The sequence below is a fragment of the Panicum virgatum genome, chromosome 1K (genome assembly GCF_016808335.1).
Source record: "Panicum virgatum strain AP13 chromosome 1K, P.virgatum_v5, whole genome shotgun sequence".
NCBI classification, from domain to species: domain Eukaryota; kingdom Viridiplantae; phylum Streptophyta; class Magnoliopsida; order Poales; family Poaceae; genus Panicum; species Panicum virgatum.
The window spans coordinates 44,738,776-44,756,221 of NC_053136.1; the positions used below are offsets into that span (position 1 = coordinate 44,738,776).

The 17,446-nt window shown below is 45.1% G+C and overlaps 1 protein-coding gene and 1 long non-coding RNA gene across 2 annotated transcripts; both read right to left on the reverse strand.

The window, feature by feature from the left end:
• Positions 1 to 10,786: 10,786 nt before the first annotated feature.
• Positions 10,787 to 11,904, reverse strand: LOC120657386 (protein RGF1 INDUCIBLE TRANSCRIPTION FACTOR 1-like). The gene is made up of 4 exons (XM_039935693.1): positions 11,658 to 11,904; positions 11,472 to 11,543; positions 11,207 to 11,347; positions 10,787 to 11,110 (listed from the first exon to the last, which is right to left on the reverse strand). Exons 1-4 carry the CDS (start codon positions 11,841 to 11,843, stop codon positions 10,913 to 10,915), a joined length of 597 nt encoding a protein of 198 aa, XP_039791627.1. The 5' UTR covers positions 11,844 to 11,904; the 3' UTR covers positions 10,787 to 10,912.
• Positions 11,905 to 13,349: 1,445 nt separating this feature from the next.
• LOC120657394 lies at positions 13,350 to 14,094 on the reverse strand. Its single transcript, XR_005668152.1, has 3 exons — positions 13,744 to 14,094; positions 13,597 to 13,639; positions 13,350 to 13,465 (listed from the first exon to the last, which is right to left on the reverse strand). It is a non-coding gene; the product is annotated as an uncharacterized LOC120657394 (long non-coding RNA).
• Between the last annotated feature and the right edge of the window lie 3,352 nt (positions 14,095 to 17,446).

Genomic DNA, 17,446 nt, shown 5'->3' on the forward strand with positions numbered 1-17,446 from the left:
AGTCCACTTCAACAAATTTCAACAATCGGCAACAAGATGATCGAGGAACCTCGATATGGAACATCGACAACGTCAACATCGACATGACGGCAACAACATCAAGATTCGCTCTTTAGTGGTAGGTGCTAACTTTTGTTAGTGGCCCAGCATCCGCTATCGAGTCCCCACTCCCCAAAGCAAAAGATGATAAATAAGGTACGCCGCCGTGTCAATTGATTTTAAAGACTGATGTTTTTGGGAAGAATTGTTTGTTCAAGCAATAGGTATGAAGCATGCCCGCGAAGAAAATCATGCGATCATCATCATCTATGAAGTGTTACTGTTGTGATGAGTTTTTCGTTCAAGATCAGAGAAGTACCATGAGCAATTAATAGATTATTTTGAAGCTCCATCAAGTCTTCTTTCCAACGGATCAAGAACCATCAGCTTTGGAGATCGGTGTGAAGAGTTATGATAAAATCTTTCAACGCTGCGCGTTCTGAAATCCCCGTGGACAGGTTGCAGCGCCGTAATAAAACAAGCATAACTTCTTTATCCGGAGTCCAATCGGGGCGAATAACCACTTGTTGGAAAGATAATTTGATGCACCTTGCAATGGAGTAGAAGTTTGGTACATTCTCTGTACTGGATGAAGGGGAATTCAATGAGGACAGAGGCAGTAGCAACCGACGAAGAAGGTGATGATGATGTCAAAGGATGATTGGAAGGCTGTGTACACAAAAGATGATGATATCAAGTTAACCAAAGCTGGAGGCAACAAGATTAGAAGAACCACGACACCACCTATATTCTCCAGTGGGATGCTCGATATACTTCTAATCGAGTGATGCTATCAAGGAAGGAAACCGTTCGGATCATCAACACGAAGCACATGAGCATCTTCTAATCCCGACACCTTGGGTAAAGCAAGAACAATAGAGAAGACACATTATTGAAGCCACGATATTTTCTGGTAATCAATGGTGATGACCTTGAAGCCTAGGGACGCAAGACACTATGCTCCAAAGACCACATGATCGAGATCATTGACATCTTCGGATGAATTCACAAGAAGATATTATTCTCATCAATGTCCAGCTCGACCTCAGAAGCAAATAGCGGCATATTTTTAGATATTCAAAAGCCCCATGAAGTTCCGGTTCCAACGGATCAAGAATGAAGTCGATCGAAGTTTCCTACAAGAAGTTATGGCCAAAACATCGAAGGTCGTGCACTCTGAAATTTTCTGGACAGCACGCATCGCTAAAGTAAAACGGTCATAACTCTCTCGTTTGGACTCGGTTTAAGATGAATGACCACTCGTTGGAAAGGTAATTTCATATACATTTCAATAGATCTATATTTTGGTATATGTTCTGTTGAGTATACATGATATATTGCATGAAGAAGAGGCAAGAGCAATGCGATGAGAACAAGATAGAGAAGATGACGATGACAACAATGAAGGGGAGCTTGGGCGATGCTTTCATCAAGCATACATGATAAAATTCAGAGGCTTGGAGCAGAGGAAGAATCCCAATGACATTGGCAAATGAAGGCACAAGCGGTCGACTTTCGACAAATGAAGATGTTGCAAGCAAACCACGATGGATTACAAGAGGCGACATCAAGCTGCATGGACACTTCGGTTTCTCGCATGAAGGACCATGGCTTTGCATCAATTAGAAGGTATGTGAGAAAGTCGAGCTATATGACTTTAAATGAAGCGCTTTGCGGGAGGCAACCCGATCTTTTATTTTATATATATATATATATACACTCTTTAATCGGAATATCAAGTAACATTGTACCGTTGCTCTAACAAAAACCACAACTTCATGTTGTTCATTCTAAATGTTATTGAGGGAGCACTTTGTTATTTGATCTTGGGAAACTTGTAGACCTTTTTGTGTGCCTATTAGTGTTTTGAGTCTTTTTCTTTGTGTCTTTTTAGAGAGATTTATGAAGCATTGCACCACCCTTTGATTCTAAACTACCACCCTTTGATTCTAAACTTGTGACTAGTTAACTTAGCCTAACTTTTTGTTTTGTTTTAGACCACCTCATCATGCCATATCATTTTGTTCACCCACCCCGTGTTGAATTGCATAACATTTTGTTCGTCTCACCCTTGCATTGCATTGCATGTTGCATAAAAAAACTTTTTCTAAAAAAAACATTGACTAGCCTCGCTTTTGAGATCCTAAAACTCTTAGGAAACCACTCATAGAGCAATCCCAAAACCATAGGGTATGTTTTTCATTCAAAAAAAATCTAACTATTGTTTATCTCTAGTTTTTTTTTTGAAACCACCTTAGATAGAATTTCTATACCCAACACTCTCTCTTCAAAATTTTTGTTTTAAGCCAAAAATATATGAAACCCATAAACCTAATTCTAAAACCTTGTTAGCTCGGTTGCTTGATCCTTTTTCGATAAATAACCTTTTCATTGACAAAAGCCTCACTTCTTATGAAGTGTCGCGAAGGCTTTTTGTCACTCTTAGCAATTGTTTTTGAATAAGTTAGTTGCGGAACGACATCAAAAGGTCCTTTCAACCCTGCTAACACCTGTTTTTGCTAACTTTGCATTTGTACTTTGCATCCATTCCATTATTCATGCACTCATTTTGCTAGTTTGGTCTCAATCTTATTGATGTATGCTTTTCTATCTATGTAGTGCTAATCATGATATCATTTACCTTTTGCAATTTTGTGTAAACATGGTGTTTAGACATGATTGAAGACCATCATCATTTAGTTACCAAACTATGAGGTTGCATTTGGTTGGTTTATAAGCTTTGCAATGCGCTTTATTTTTTCTTGTGCTATGAAGGCCTATTGATCTTGGGATAGACATTGTGTTTTGACCTTGGTTAAATAAGTCTTTTGGCTATGGAGAAGTTCGGCAACCTAGTTGTAAACATGGTGTTTAGAACTAGGTGTAAACGTTGTCTTTGTTTATATACCTTCCTCTCATTTGCATTTACACTAGCACACATGTACACTCATTAGTTTCGCTAAGCTAGCTATGCCACAAATTGAGATCTTAGGAATGGTGGGTTTGTTGGCATTTGTTTCTACTCTCGACCATCACCTCGGAGGTAGACTGTGCACTTGAATTGTTTTACAGGCATGACAAAGCGTTCCCATGAATTCGTGATCAAAGAATAAATCAAATTCGTCAACATCTCCAAAGTTCGAGAGCAAGACCCGCTGTTTTCATCAAATTTTGCGTAGGGACAGAGACAAACAAGGAAGAAAAAGTTGATATTCAGAAGATCCATGAAATTACCATTCTAACGCATCCAAAATCAATGAGTTTGAAGACCTGTACAAGGAGATATGGCAAAAACTTTGGACGCTGCGCGTTCTGAAATTCGGAACAGATTGCAGCGCTGGGATAAAATGGACATAACTCTATTGTTCGGAATCAATTTTGGGAGAATGAATACTCGTTGGAAAGAAAAATTCGTGCATTTCGCAATGGAGCAATGTTTCAGTATATGTTCTATTCTAGAAATTGAAAGAAAAATTCGTGAAGATGAGGCAGCAATGGGACAACGAGGAATTGAAGGAGGCGACCACGATGAGAAGCAAGGGTTGGGACCATGACTTAGTACAAGAAGAAGTTGAAGTAAATTAAGGCAACAAAGGTGAAGATATATTGAAGATGATATTCATACACATGAGGGAAGAACTTTAAGAATTACAAGATGGTTCATCTTCTCCTTCCACGCCTAGCATCATGCTAAGCATGGGGGAGGATTTTGTGGACAAGGAAGAAAGATCTCATGGAGTAATATAATCACGGTTGCCACAAGATGCTCATGATTCTTCTTCCATGCTTAGCACAATGCTTAAGTATGGGGGAGACCGCGCTACACTTCATTACGAGCATCGAGAAGAACGGTAATTCTTCCTCAACTCTCTTTTTTTCTAAATGCTTGTACATATATGCCTTCAACCAAAGATGCAACAGTTGTATATCTCTCCCTATAATAACATGGCTACTAGGAGTACAACCTAGATTTATTTTTATTTTCAATGAATGATAACCACCATCACCTTGAGCTCACCACGATGATATTCTTATATGCTCTTGGAAAAGTGATGAAAGTTGCTGCTTTGTTTTACCTACGCTATGTTGTATATGACTTGACCATTTGCTCTCAATTAAATAAAATTAAAATGATTAAATACCGGCTCTTTTATTTGTGGAGGTTAAATGACTAAATTCTCAACCCACATATTCTATGTTGCTCTTTGATTTAAGTCTACCGATGACCTTACACCTTGTGTTGTTTAATTTGAAAACTTAGTTCCTATACTATCTACATTTGTGAATCTCTTGCAAAGTTCTACCTACCAAAGCCTATACATACATATTCTTTCATGATGAAACCTTTAGATTGCAAACTTATATTTTGATGAGTTGGATTAAGATTGATTTCTTTGGTACGAGACTAAGAAGCTGGTCATTCCGTTTTTTTTGTGTAACCTTCTTTTTGCCAGCCTATTTATCCATGCATTGTGAGTTTCTACTTCGGAAATTTTGCAAACCTCGCTGGATATCCACCCTAAACCAAAAATATCTTTTTGTGATTACCTCCTTGACCACAACCCAATTTGAGTATGGATTATTATTTCGACGGAATCAAAAGAATCAAGGGCACCATATAAAGAAAAGTTTTGGGAGATAAGGCTCCCCGGAGATTCAAGAGGTTCTACGAAGAAGAAGGTAAATTTGAGATACTTACCTTAGCTAGTTAGTTCTCCCACTATTCATACTCGAGGACGAGCATTCGTTCAAGCATGGGGGGATGGCTGGGTAAGTATTCTATGTTATCAAAAGTTCTAAGGAGTAAAAAGAAAGAAAGAAAAAGAAAGAAAGAGAAAAATGAAAAAAAGAAGAAAAAAAAGAAGAATAAATGCTCCTTAGTTCTTTTTGGCTTAATTAATTTTCCAAATTACTTTGAAGAACTATTCCATACTCAAATCTTCCAACTATGTGCAATCCGATAACGAGAACTTCATTTGTATCTCGGGATCATCCATTTGCCACTTGCACATGTCCTCCTATCTAAATGTGTGTGTTTCATCTTTCTCCCTCTCCAACATTATTTTCCAATGGCCTTTTTTACTAGTCTCGGTAATTCCATTAGATCTCTCTCTTAGTTTGATAATATTTCAGATATAATGTTTTGCTAGGATTGTTTTTACCTACCAAGCTCCACATAAGTCTTCCACTTTTATATATTAGTAGAACAGGTTGAAGACAATCTAATGTAGGCTTGAGAGACTTGATGAGATGAGTATTTCCATGATCTTTTGCAAGAGAACTTCACTTATATTTGATATGCATTCTTTTGAAAACTCTTCACGATGAAACAAGGTAAATGTTTGAAGTTCGCTTAAGTTTGAGAGCATTGTATTTATCTATTATTGTGGCTTGTTCTTTAATTGCTAGTCTATCTTCCATAATGAAAAAGTAGCCGGTCACAACATGAACTTAAATGCTAAATACTTGAGAGAGCAATATGTCTTGTTATGTATGACTAAGTGCAGAGAGGACATTGAGGGGCAACGCTAATTTCTTTATAAGCAAAGCTCCTGTACTTACTCGAGGACGAGCAATGTTTAAGCATGGGGTGAATGTTGGCGCTCCTTAAGTACCAGTTTTATCCCTTGTTTATCTTTGATAATGGCATGAATTCAATATCAAAATTACTAACCGTCCTAACCCCGGCCTAATTATTGGTCATTTTCACATTTGCACATATATTTTGGAGGAACTTCGTTTTTGCAGATTTTTGGCCTATTTTAGAGCATGAAATGATGAGGCCCGTGATCGAGCGCTAACACGGAGAAAGACGAAGGCCAAAGCCCAAAGGAAGGACCAAAGTCCATGCTGATTCGAAGCCCATTCATGCACATCCACCTTCCAAGAGAGCCCAAGGACCAAAGCACGAAGCCGTAAAACTCTGGGGACCCAAACAGAAGATGCTGGAGCTTGGACGACAAGCACCCCTATCTAAATCGCGGAGATAATGACATCTAAAGCCCACATGTAAAGGTGAAGAAAGTCAAAATGTTGAGAAAAGCCACATGGAGGAAGATGGGCTTGAGATTTGGAGGTTTACCCATGAGATCAACTCAGCCCGAGAGATATTCGCGCAAACAGCATGATCTTTCGGTGCAGATTCAGAGACTTAAACGGCCTCTAATGGAAAAAGGTTGAATACCAAAGTTGTGGGTCTCGATGAGAGCTTCGATTAGGACATATGGAAGGCCCAATTCGGGTCAAGGAGCTAGGAGATATGACCCCCGAAATACCTGCTGCGCAGACAAGTCCGAAATCAGACAGATTTTCTTCCGAGGCTTTTTTGGGGATCTTATCTTCGTTTCCAAGGAAAGCAATGAATACCAAAGTTGGAGATAATTTCGTGGCACACAATCTGGACACCGAATTTTCATTGTTTAGAGTCCGTACATAGGAGATATGGCGTCGGCAAGGAAGGGCTGCGAAACAGGAAAATCTGGACGAGGCTGATTTTATGGAAACCAAGTTTGCTTCTCTCCCAAGGAAGATCTCATGCAAGGCAAGGTGGAACACGCCCCAAGGCTCCCCAAGGGCATAAATACAATCCCCTAGGCACCCAAGGGAGGGGATCCAATCCACCCAAAACTCGACGAAAACCTAGGGCTAAGACCGGAGGGAGACGACGGCCGCCGCAAGTCTTCGAGGGTACCTAGGAGATGGCTTAGGCCACCCCTAGCCGCCATAGCTTCCCTGCGAGGTTGTGCCATGGTGGGGTTCGAGAGTCATCCCCAACATTCGTCGGGGTATGTACACACACGATGGTGATATCAATCTACTCTTTATTCTAGTTGTCTCGACTTTGGTCTACTTCAATGCATGCTTTCTTTCTCATATGTAATGCATCCATATGTTCATAGTAAGATTAGATCTATTCGTGGTAATTAGTCTACATCTTGCGGATACGTTGAGGTAGCATGTTTTAGCGAGTGGTTGATTACCCTGATGTGGTAACAGCATGGCGGAGGGAAAAGTTCTAGCGACGACATGATGTGGAATAGGATCGATGGCGAGTACCATGGGAGTCTGGGGTAAAGATTTGGGAAACCTTAGGCGTCGACACGCACCTCGCACCGGTGACCTTGGGAAAGTAGGCCGCTTGTGAGCTGCCTTTCTGAGAGATGATTTCGCGTACCTTTAGTTGAGATGCAATCTATGTTTTGATCACCTTTTTCACTAGAACCGTACTTAGAGACGATAGGCCCTAGCTCCTTGGTTGTGTTATCTCATCTACGGTTGTGGGTGTGATGAACACTTATGCTTCATTCATATCTATCAAGTGTTCAATTTATATGCAATCTTTGCTTCATGTTTAGGATAGATTTGATAGATTAGATGGTAAACCCTAGTCGGTTCGCTTTCGATCCACGAATGATAAACCTTGGGGGAGTACTCTAAGGGAAAAGCTACCACGATCCGTGCGCTTGCGGTACGTAAATTGGCGCTTTAAGAAGCGTCAACACCCTGTACAGTCCTCAATCAACGGTGGAGTTTCTTTCTTCGACCCGAAGTCTTCCCTGCGATGCCTCCACGTTGACGAAGATCCGGTCCGCGGTTTTGGAGGGTCCACGAAACCCGGGTAGGTGGCCGGTTTTGAGAAAACCGCCAAAACTCTTCGCGCGGGAAGATTCCCGCCTCCACGCCGTGGCCCTAGACGCCGTTCCCGCCTCGGCCTTCTGACGGCCCTAGACGCCGCCCGACGCCCGTCACCTCCTCGCCCGCAGCGAGGCCCTAGACGCCGTCGACGCCCGTCGCCTCCGTCAGTCCCGAGACCGACGCCCGTGCCTCCACAACTTAGCTTCTTCAACCGCCGTCTGCCTCCTTGGTTTTGTGGCGCAAACCAAGAAACCCGCCTTCCGTCATCGCTTGCGCCCTCGATCCAGGAGTGGACGCCACAACTGCCGCCCGGCCTGAGCTCCTCCACGACAGCTCTCCGTCGACACTCGACGCCCGTGTACCTGCAATCTAAAGACCAAGCGCACGATCACACCGCACGGTTGACAATTCACTCATCACAAGCAGGATAGAGTACTCAACATTCCTCAATTGGAAAGAACCTGACAGACCTTGGGTTGGAAGCGTACTACGGTGAATGATGTTGATCGTCAACTTTTCAGAGTGTCTACAATTGTGACAATTGGCAATGGAGAGAAAGCTGAGTTCTGGGAGGCCAGTTGGTTACAGGGAAGGGCACCACGGGACATTGCGCCAAGTCAATACAAACTAGCGTGGAGGAAGCATCTGAAAGTGAAGGACCAGTTGTTGAACCAAAGTTGGACACGAGGGCTTTGGAGAATGTCAACTGTAGAAGAAATGGCCGAGTTTGTGGCGCTGTGGGATCTAGTGCAGAATGTGCAACTCACGTCAGAAGAGGATCAAATTCAATGGAAGTGGTCTGCAGACGGGATGTACTCGGCAAAATCGGCCTATGAAGTCCAGTTCAAAGGTTCTTTCTGCAGTTTCAGGCCTAACCACATTTGAAGAGCACATGCGGAAGGGAAGCACAAATTTTTCACTTGGCTGCTAGTGCAAGAAAAACTTCTGACAGCTGATAAGCTACAAGCACGGAACTGGCCGTGCAATCCAGTCTGCTCCTTGTGTTCCAATCATCCAGAAACTGCAACACACTTGTGTCTTCACTGCCCGTTTGCTGTAGAAGTTTGGGGGTTGGTCAGCAGTTGGTTAGGTGGATTTGTGTTTGTCCCAACGCAGGAGCTCTCGATCGAGGATTGGTGGTGTGAAGCTATAACCCAACAGCCAAAGCCAGAGAGAAGGAAGGTGGCAGCCCTACTCATGTACACAGTGTGGAACCTATGGAAGGAGAGAAATAGGAGAATTTTTGAAGGCAAAGTTGCTAATCCAAGGATGGTGCTGCAACTCATCAAGGAGGAAGTAAATCTACGAACCCGGGCATGTGGGGCCCCAATTGTATCTTAGTTCTCAATGTTAAGTAGTTTTTTGAGTTTCGAGTTATCTAATTTTTATGTAATCACAACCTTGTAAGACTTTGGCATTCTCCTCTTCTTATATGACATGACAGTGCTCCTGCCCTAGTTTTCAAAAAAAAATATTTCAAAAACTTACCACGAGGGAAGTATGGAGTTTGTTGGGGCTTAACCATGAAAGAGATGTTCTTCTATCAAAAAGGGATGCCCGTGAAGTAGTGGAAGCAGTGGTGAACATGAAGGAACGAGAGAGAGCCATGTGCTGTCATGCGCTCTGGCTGGGATGGTTCGAGCGCAACAGGGTTCGAGAAGGGGAGCTGATAAGACTAAGAGGCGCCTGCTGGATCTCTCACGGTGTCCAGTTAAAGGGTAAAGGAGTGGACGAAGAAGGCTGCTCAGAGCCTACAAATGGCAAGACGACCAACCTGCAAATGGGAGAAACCTGATGCCGGCAGTGTGAAAGTAAATTGTGATGCTGCTTATGATGGCTTGACGGGCAATGGCGGATGGGGCTGCATTGTACGTGATGACGATGGCGACGTGGTGTCTGCAAGATGTGGGCGAGTGGAATATCTGATGAGCGCTCTCCACGGCGAGTTGATTGGCGTCATCCATGGGTACAAGCTGCAGCAGATGAAGGCGTCGGGCATATCATCGTTGAGACGGATGCTGTTGAAGTTGTGCAGACAGTTTACTCGCAAGATTTCTATCTCAGTCCTGTGGCTTTCTTGGTGGAAGAGCTACGTAGCCTTTTAGAGATGAATTTTTTTATCTTGGTGTGTCCAGCAACGCCCTCGTTCTTGTAATAGAGTTGCACACGAGCTAGCAATTCTAGGGAGTTTGTGTGAGCCGGATGTGAACCTTGTTGTGTCACCCATTCCGGACTTCATTGCGTGTATTATTGCTGATGATTCAGCACCTTCTAAGTAATCGAGATGAAAGTTCCCATAAAAAAAACTTACTATGAGATGTAATTTCAAAAAAAATTGATGTACTTGCTCTCTTGATTCAGTTTCGCCGTGTGCAAAGCTGTAGCTCCCTAGCTATTTCAGGATCTTATGATTAACAAAGTCACTACACACCTCAACTGTACGGTTGCATAGCCTCAGATATGACACTGTAAACATTAATAATATATTAAATATATATATGATGTTAGTCAAAAGAGTTATATATTATAATATATTTTCCATAATGAATCTATCAATAAGAAGTTTTAAAGTTAGACATTTTTAGTTAGGGTTTTAAAAATCAAATTAGGATAAATCTAGCATACATTTCTGGGTTAGGATAATTCCAATCGCAGGAATTAAACTTTAGTGCAAACTGTTCTTAGTTCACAAGTGCGATCCTAATGGCTAATGGAACTGTATATTATTAATTTGATACAAGATCTTGCATAAAGAATCAATAATTAAACCAGCTCCTGCTAGGCTGCTATTTTAGTTCTAGTCTACAAGTACGCCCTCTATCCAGAAAAGAATGCAACTCTCGCTGGCCAATGAGTCAAATAGTTCTAAGTTTGATTAAATTTATACAAAATAATATTAATATTTATATTAGAAAATAAGTTTTATTAGATTAATCATATAATATATTTTTATACTAAATCTATTTTGAGATATAAATGTTAACAAAATTTTTATACAAATTTGATCAAATTTAAAATTATTTGACTTTTCGCGATAGATGTGAGAGTTGCATTCTCTCGGAATGTAGGAAGTAGGCCAGTCGAAACCAAAAGAATTGGCGTCACCGTAGCAACCCCCTCAAAAGATCCCAAAACACAAATCACTTGGGAATGGGAACCAAACGGACCCCACGCAAGGAAGGCAGCATGCAACAGCCCAGCCACGAAACGCGGGCAGCCCACGGCCGGGACGACTGTGTCAACAGAACGGTGCTCGTTCCGGCTCGGGCTGCTTCCGGCTCCGCTTCCGCAACGACCCGCCGCAGCTCGGCCCCGCGTCCGACGCCGGCGACGACCTCCGCTTCCCGCCCTGCGGCTCCGGCGCGGCAGCCTCCTCCTGCCGGCGGACGCGCAGCGCGCGCCGCAGCCCGTGCTCGCTCTCCCCCAGATGCTTCACCTGCGCGCAACCAAATCAACGCGAGCCGGCCGGCCGGCGTCGTGTCAGGCGGCACTCGTAGATAGGCAGCGTGTGGCACGTACGCCGGACAAGTACCTTGCAGAAGAGGGAGCAGTAGTCGTGGCCGGACGCCAGCGGGCGGGCGCACGCCGCGCAGGGGTTCTCCGCGCTCGCCGAGCGCTTCCTCGCCGTGCGCTCGTTCAGGAACACCACCTCGTGGTCGCTCACCGCGTGCGACTGCATGCACGCCGCCGCCAATCGATCAAAGACAGGGAGAAAAAAACGACGGAGCGCGTGCCGGTGAGGTGGCGATCGCCGGGGGTTGCGCGCGCGCACGCGATCGAGCAGCTAGCCAGCATACCTGGATGCCGGCGCAGTCGAACAGCCTGAGATCGTCGACGCGCACGACGAAGCAGGACGCGTACTTCCAGATCTTCACCAGTTCCATTCATTCCCCCGATCAACGTGAAGGAGTTGAGATCGATTTGGAGGCTTGAAGAAAAGAAACTTAAGCCTAGAATTAATGGTGCCGCGTGCGATCGCGTACCTGGAGGACGTCGTGGGCGGGCTCGTGGGGGAGGCAGTGGCGGCAGAGCGCGGTGGCGCAGTCGACGCAGAAGAGGTTCTTGTCGTTCTTACGCTCGCCCGGGTGCGCGGCGCACGCGTCGAAGAACTCCTCTGACAGCAGGCCGCGCAGCCACTGCGGCGCGCCGCGCACGGCCGCCGGCCGCATGACCCTCCCTCCCTCGTGTGGTCGATCGGCGTGCCCGCGCGGCCGGGGTGGGGGACGACGAGGGAGTGGATGGGATTGGGATCCTGCCGGCTGCTCCTCGCATGGTTCGATCTGTTGGATTAATGTGGTGCATGATGCCTAGGGCGGCTTCAGCCACGATAGGATGGATTCAAAGACCGCAAAGCGCGGGGCTCGGCACCGTCACTCTCTATGCCGAGCTCGAATCCTCAGGAGTCCGGTCCTTTTCCGCACACAATAGTGATCCCTCCTCGAGTCGATAACCCATGTCCTGGCAGCCCATGTCCTGGCAGCGGGGACAACGACGCCCCTTGCCCCCTTGGATGGTGCGGCCACGCATCCAGACGGGGGCGCGCAACCCCTTTCCTCCGCTATATGCATGCAAGCGGGGCGGGTTGCGGCTGCCTGCCCCGCAGCCGCACTGACCGCATGGTTCGTCGCGGGTCAATGCGGCTGCCCGCCTCCCGCCGTATCATTTTTCAGGCTTTGCGGCAGCCCGCTTTATGTCGCGATTAGCTATATGCCTCTGTCCGCCACACAGTGTCAGCTGGGCGGCTTCCGCTAGGCACCAGTACCTGGCCAATCAGCTCGACTGCAACAACTAAAGCGGCGGTCCACTATCAGACATGTCACATCCAATCAGCCAAAATGTATATATATCATTGCAAATTTATATTGATTGATCACAACAACAATAAATTATTAAAATACAATACAATACAAAGTGAGTCTTCTGAACTACTTAGTAAATTTGCCAAAGACAATTTTCACGGTTACACAAGACTATAATCCTAAGCCGCCGTATCAAATAAATTATAAGCAACTGTCCACCAAAGCGAACATAAGAACATAAGCTCCTCTACTTCTTTCTCTTCAGTGACATCAAGCACCTAGCTGCAGTCTCCAGAGAAATAAAAAATAATTCAGGAAGTAGCTTTGTAATCATAAGCTACATCAACTGTTGTAACTGTTGCTATTATCTATTTTTGTTGTCCACAAGCCTGCATGTATAACTGTCAATGTGTGCAGAGCTTAACGAGTGCCACACCACTCATTCAGTGATTCAAGTAAAATAAACCGCTTTGTACTTATATAACACCATTGCAAGGGTTGGACTGATTCACAAGTCTGAAGACTTTTTTTGGCATTGTAAGCTTATAAAATTCTTGTGGTGGTTAGCAAAACTGGTTATCCTCTGATTCATGTTGTAGTATTGTTCTAAAACAAATTGAAATCATAATGCATAAGGAAAGTTGACATAATCAACAGTCTAATGAAACATCTAATTGGGTCAGTGTACAAAAGTTGAGAGGTGTTTCATTTGAATTTCAGTTTTCTGTTCAGTATATATGGGTCTAATTAAGCACAAGAAACACCACAAAAGTCAAAGTATCCTACTGAAGCATTTTGAACCAACTTCAGAAAAGTGAGCACCGAAACAAAATCAAGCTATGGAAGTAGAAGACAACCTAGTACCTAGTACCTACCGTCTAATCTACACCACAGCATGGAGAACCGTGGTCCTCCTTCCACCAGTTGCACGATTGACCAACAGAAGCAAGAGCAACCTTGCTAGCGGGAGCATCAGAATCCGAGGACTGTATCTGCAATCACCACTCGAAAATCATGAGCGGCACTCTCCCCATCCACTGCCTTCATCTTTTAAAAATTTTAAGATGGATTCCTCAAGTCAAAAGATTGCAATCCACCCTTAGATCCGAGTGGAAGAAATTACCTAGGAGGGGATGGATGCCGCAACAAAGGTTCCGTAGGTCCAACTGTACAAGGAAAGAAGGCAAAGTTGATTTTCCGATGCTGTTGTACCAATCAAGAAAACAGCAACAAACTAGTCACTAATCTTGGGCTAGAGTGGAGAAATTACCTGGGAGGGCGTGGTTGCAGCAACGAAGGTAGGGACGAGTACGCCTAGCGGCAACAGAGGAGCCCGCAACCATGAGCGGATCGACATTGAGCGTGCCGGCAAACGTCGGCGAGGCCGCCGGCGAGAGGGAGCAACTGATGGAGCGTCGATGAGATCGAAGGCAACGAAGGGAGCGTGGTCGATGGGAGACAACAGTAGATCTGCGGGCGAGTGGCGTTGCATCGCACAAGCGGATAACAGCTCACGAACGGCAACACTCGGAGCGAACAACGGACAGCAGCGCACGGACGGCGCCGCTTCCGCCGCCGCCGCCCCTCTCACCCTCGGAACCCCTCTCCCCCGATCCCATTCTTTGCGGGCTCTGCGGTGCCGCTGGGCCCCGTTGGCTGGCCCGCATGTAGCCGCTTCATCTATGCGGGCTGATTTGCGGCGGTATGCGGTTATGCGGCGCGGGTCCAGCCAGCGGGCTTGCGGCAAAGCCCGCCCCGCTTGCATCCCTACTCCGCTATGGATTGCCGCCGTCCGTCGCCGCATGTTGTTGCAGCCTCCATCCCCAAGGGAACGTTTGGTCCGGGTCAGGCACGACGAAGAAGCTGGGACGACGAGGATTGGGATCAAAGACCGAAAAGCGCGGGGCTCGGCAGTTCGGCACCGTCTCCGTCTCTCTCTCCCTCTGCTGCACTGCATGCTGCGAGATGCCGAGCCCAGGAGTCCGGTCCTTTTCCAATACCGATCCGCGGAAAACCCCACTTTCCAATCGCTGCGTTGAGAATCGATCCCTACCTGATCGGAGGATGGCGGCATCGGCGGCGGCCAAGAACTCGCCTGATGTTCCTCCTGAACTCGCAATTGGATCCAAACCGCTTCTCGTCAAATTCAACCACGGCGAGCAGGAATCACACGCCATCATGGACCCCTTCAACGCGGGTCTCCGAGAGGCAAACCTGGAGTTGGACATGTTGCGGGGCAAGCGGTGTCTAGCCTCTCTTGAAGGAGACTGGCTCGTCATGCTCGACGAGGCCACCGGCGAATGCTTCCTGTTGAGTCTAGTCTCTGTTCGCAGGATCCAGCTGCCTCCGTTGCTGAAGCCGGTAGAGGAACTCGGTGGGTGCGCTCTCTCCTCTCCGACTCCCCCGGACTGCACCATCGTGTTCTCCACGTCCTATCGCAACTATCTGCTATACTGCCGGCCTGGCGACAAGGAGTGGCGGGAATTGCCTGTCGAAAGTGATGGCACGTACAGGTTCGTCATGGGTGATATTGTGAGCTCTCGAGGTAGGATGTACATGCCCACGGAGATGAGTACATTAATCACCATCGATGTGTCCATGCCTTCCTCATGTGGCATCGCCATTGGACGGAGGGGCATACCTCACCCGAGCAAAATGCGGTGGTGGTGCGAGGAGAGTTTGGTGGAGTTCGATGGTGATATCTACCTCCTGCAGTTTTACATACATGGATTTTATAACTCGGAGATCGTCGACATTGACATTCACATCTTGGACACCTCGGCCTATGTTTGGAACAAGGTTGAAAGCATTGCCGGCGAGAATTTTGTTGTGCTGCCATCTGCAAGTAGAGTTGGGATTCAGCCTGGCTATATCCATCTACTACAGACACTGCCGCGATGGTGTTCGGCTGTACACGATCCGGGTGGATGATCGAACGATGAGCTGCACCCTGCTGCCTGGCCCTTGTCATGAGTTCATGACATGTGCTGGGTGGTTCCATCAAGGTAAGCAAGTTTTTTTATCTTTTCCCCCTATTTTGATTGCCACAAGAATCGTCATATATACCTAATTTGTTGTACGTGTCCATTATGTTACGCAGCTTCATGAACAAATACGAGGAATCTTTGGCCATTGTCTCAAGTGAGGTCAGTCCACGATTCTTGCATGTTGCGCTCCTGTTTCATATATACATAATCATCAAAATGTGGAAAAAACATATATATAAAACAATCTGTTTTTTGATGGTGCAGTCAGATATCAAGACCAACAACCGAGCCTTTGATGAAGACGGAAAACAGGTAGCAGCACCATGGTCTAGTCTCCCTGTTGATATGGTTGAGGAACTTGTGGCAAGGCTATCCTTCATTGATTACTTGAATGTTCGGGAAGTATGCAAGCGATGGAGTTCAATCAGCAAGCCCACTGAGTATGCAAAGAGATACCCAGCATACCCGGTACTAATGAGCATTTGCTCCAGTTCTGCAGGCACGTTCAAACTGTTTGATCCCATCATCGACAAGGAATACACTCTGAAGGATCGTAGCCTAGTGCCATGTGATGATGCCTTTCAAATGCTACTCTTTGCAAAACATGGATGGGTTCTGGTGCTATGGGGTGAAGACTACATGTACGCCACAAATCCATTCACAGGAGAGATGCTTGGCCTTCCAGAGCTACCGTGCCTTGGCTACCAGTTCAATGGCATATCATTCTCGTCTACTCCAAAATCCCCAGACTTCATAGTGTGCTCCATCGACAAAAGTTGTCACCCAAGCGGTAGTAATCGTCTTTACGTGATGTTGTGGCGTGCTGGGGATGAGCACTGGACAAGCTTGGAAATAGATGCTGATACTCAATTCCACATTGCATATAGCAACCCGGTTTTCTACCATGATGAGTTCTACTGCCTGGGGACTTGAGGGAATCTGGGTGTTTTCAACTCACACAACATGAAATGGAGAGTTCTCGACAAACCAGTTCCTCTTCTTGATGGTGATCCATTGCCAGGTGATCAATATTGCCATCTACTGGAGTTCGGAGATAATCTAATTGCCATCTTCAGACCGCACAACGAAGGGGCGATGGATCTGTACAAGCTCGACATGTCTCAGATGGTCTGGACCAAGATTGAGAGGTTAGACAATGAAGTGATTTTTGTTGATCATTGGAACGCAGTCATGATGTCAGCACCACGGGACACTTGTCGTAACAAGATCTATATATCAAAACTAAGAGGATACAATGAAGCCGGAGAGCTCAAGAATTGTGCATTCTATGATTTGAAGTCTCGCAAATATTATCCTAGTTATTTCAACTTGACAGAACGAATGAACTCCATATGGATCCAGCCAAACTTCAAATGTCAATAAATATGAATATGGATGTTCTATCATGCCCTAAAGTGAGTGTTTTAAAATAGATTAGGATCTTTGCATCTCATAATATATAGGGTATGTATCTATCCAACAAATGATACATACTGTGGAGTATATGATCACACTAAACTATCTTGGATAGTATATATGTTGGTATGTGAGCATACATAAACTACATGGAGACATATAATTTTATATACTAGTACACATTTTTATATACTGGTATATATTTAAAAAAATTAGGGTGCTTTTGAATTTTTTCCATATGTATATTTTTCATAAGTTTTTTTTGTTAATAAGGACTCCGCTATATTATAGTCTTGCGGTACGGCCTTACTATTTTAGAAAAATGTTGCACATCGGCAGTTTGTCAGCTTCCTAGTAAAAAAATTTGCAAGTCTTGTTCTCTCACCCTGGTCCTTCCTTTTCTAATCAAAATAATGATTTGATTAGAGAACTTTTTTTTCGAACATGCAGGAGAACTGCATATCTTTTTTATATTAAGAGAGAAAGAGTGGTCCAATTACAAAAACACATATCCCACCTTGGACCAGAGTTAGTAATGTAGAGAACTAGAAAAAAGCTATTACAAAAATC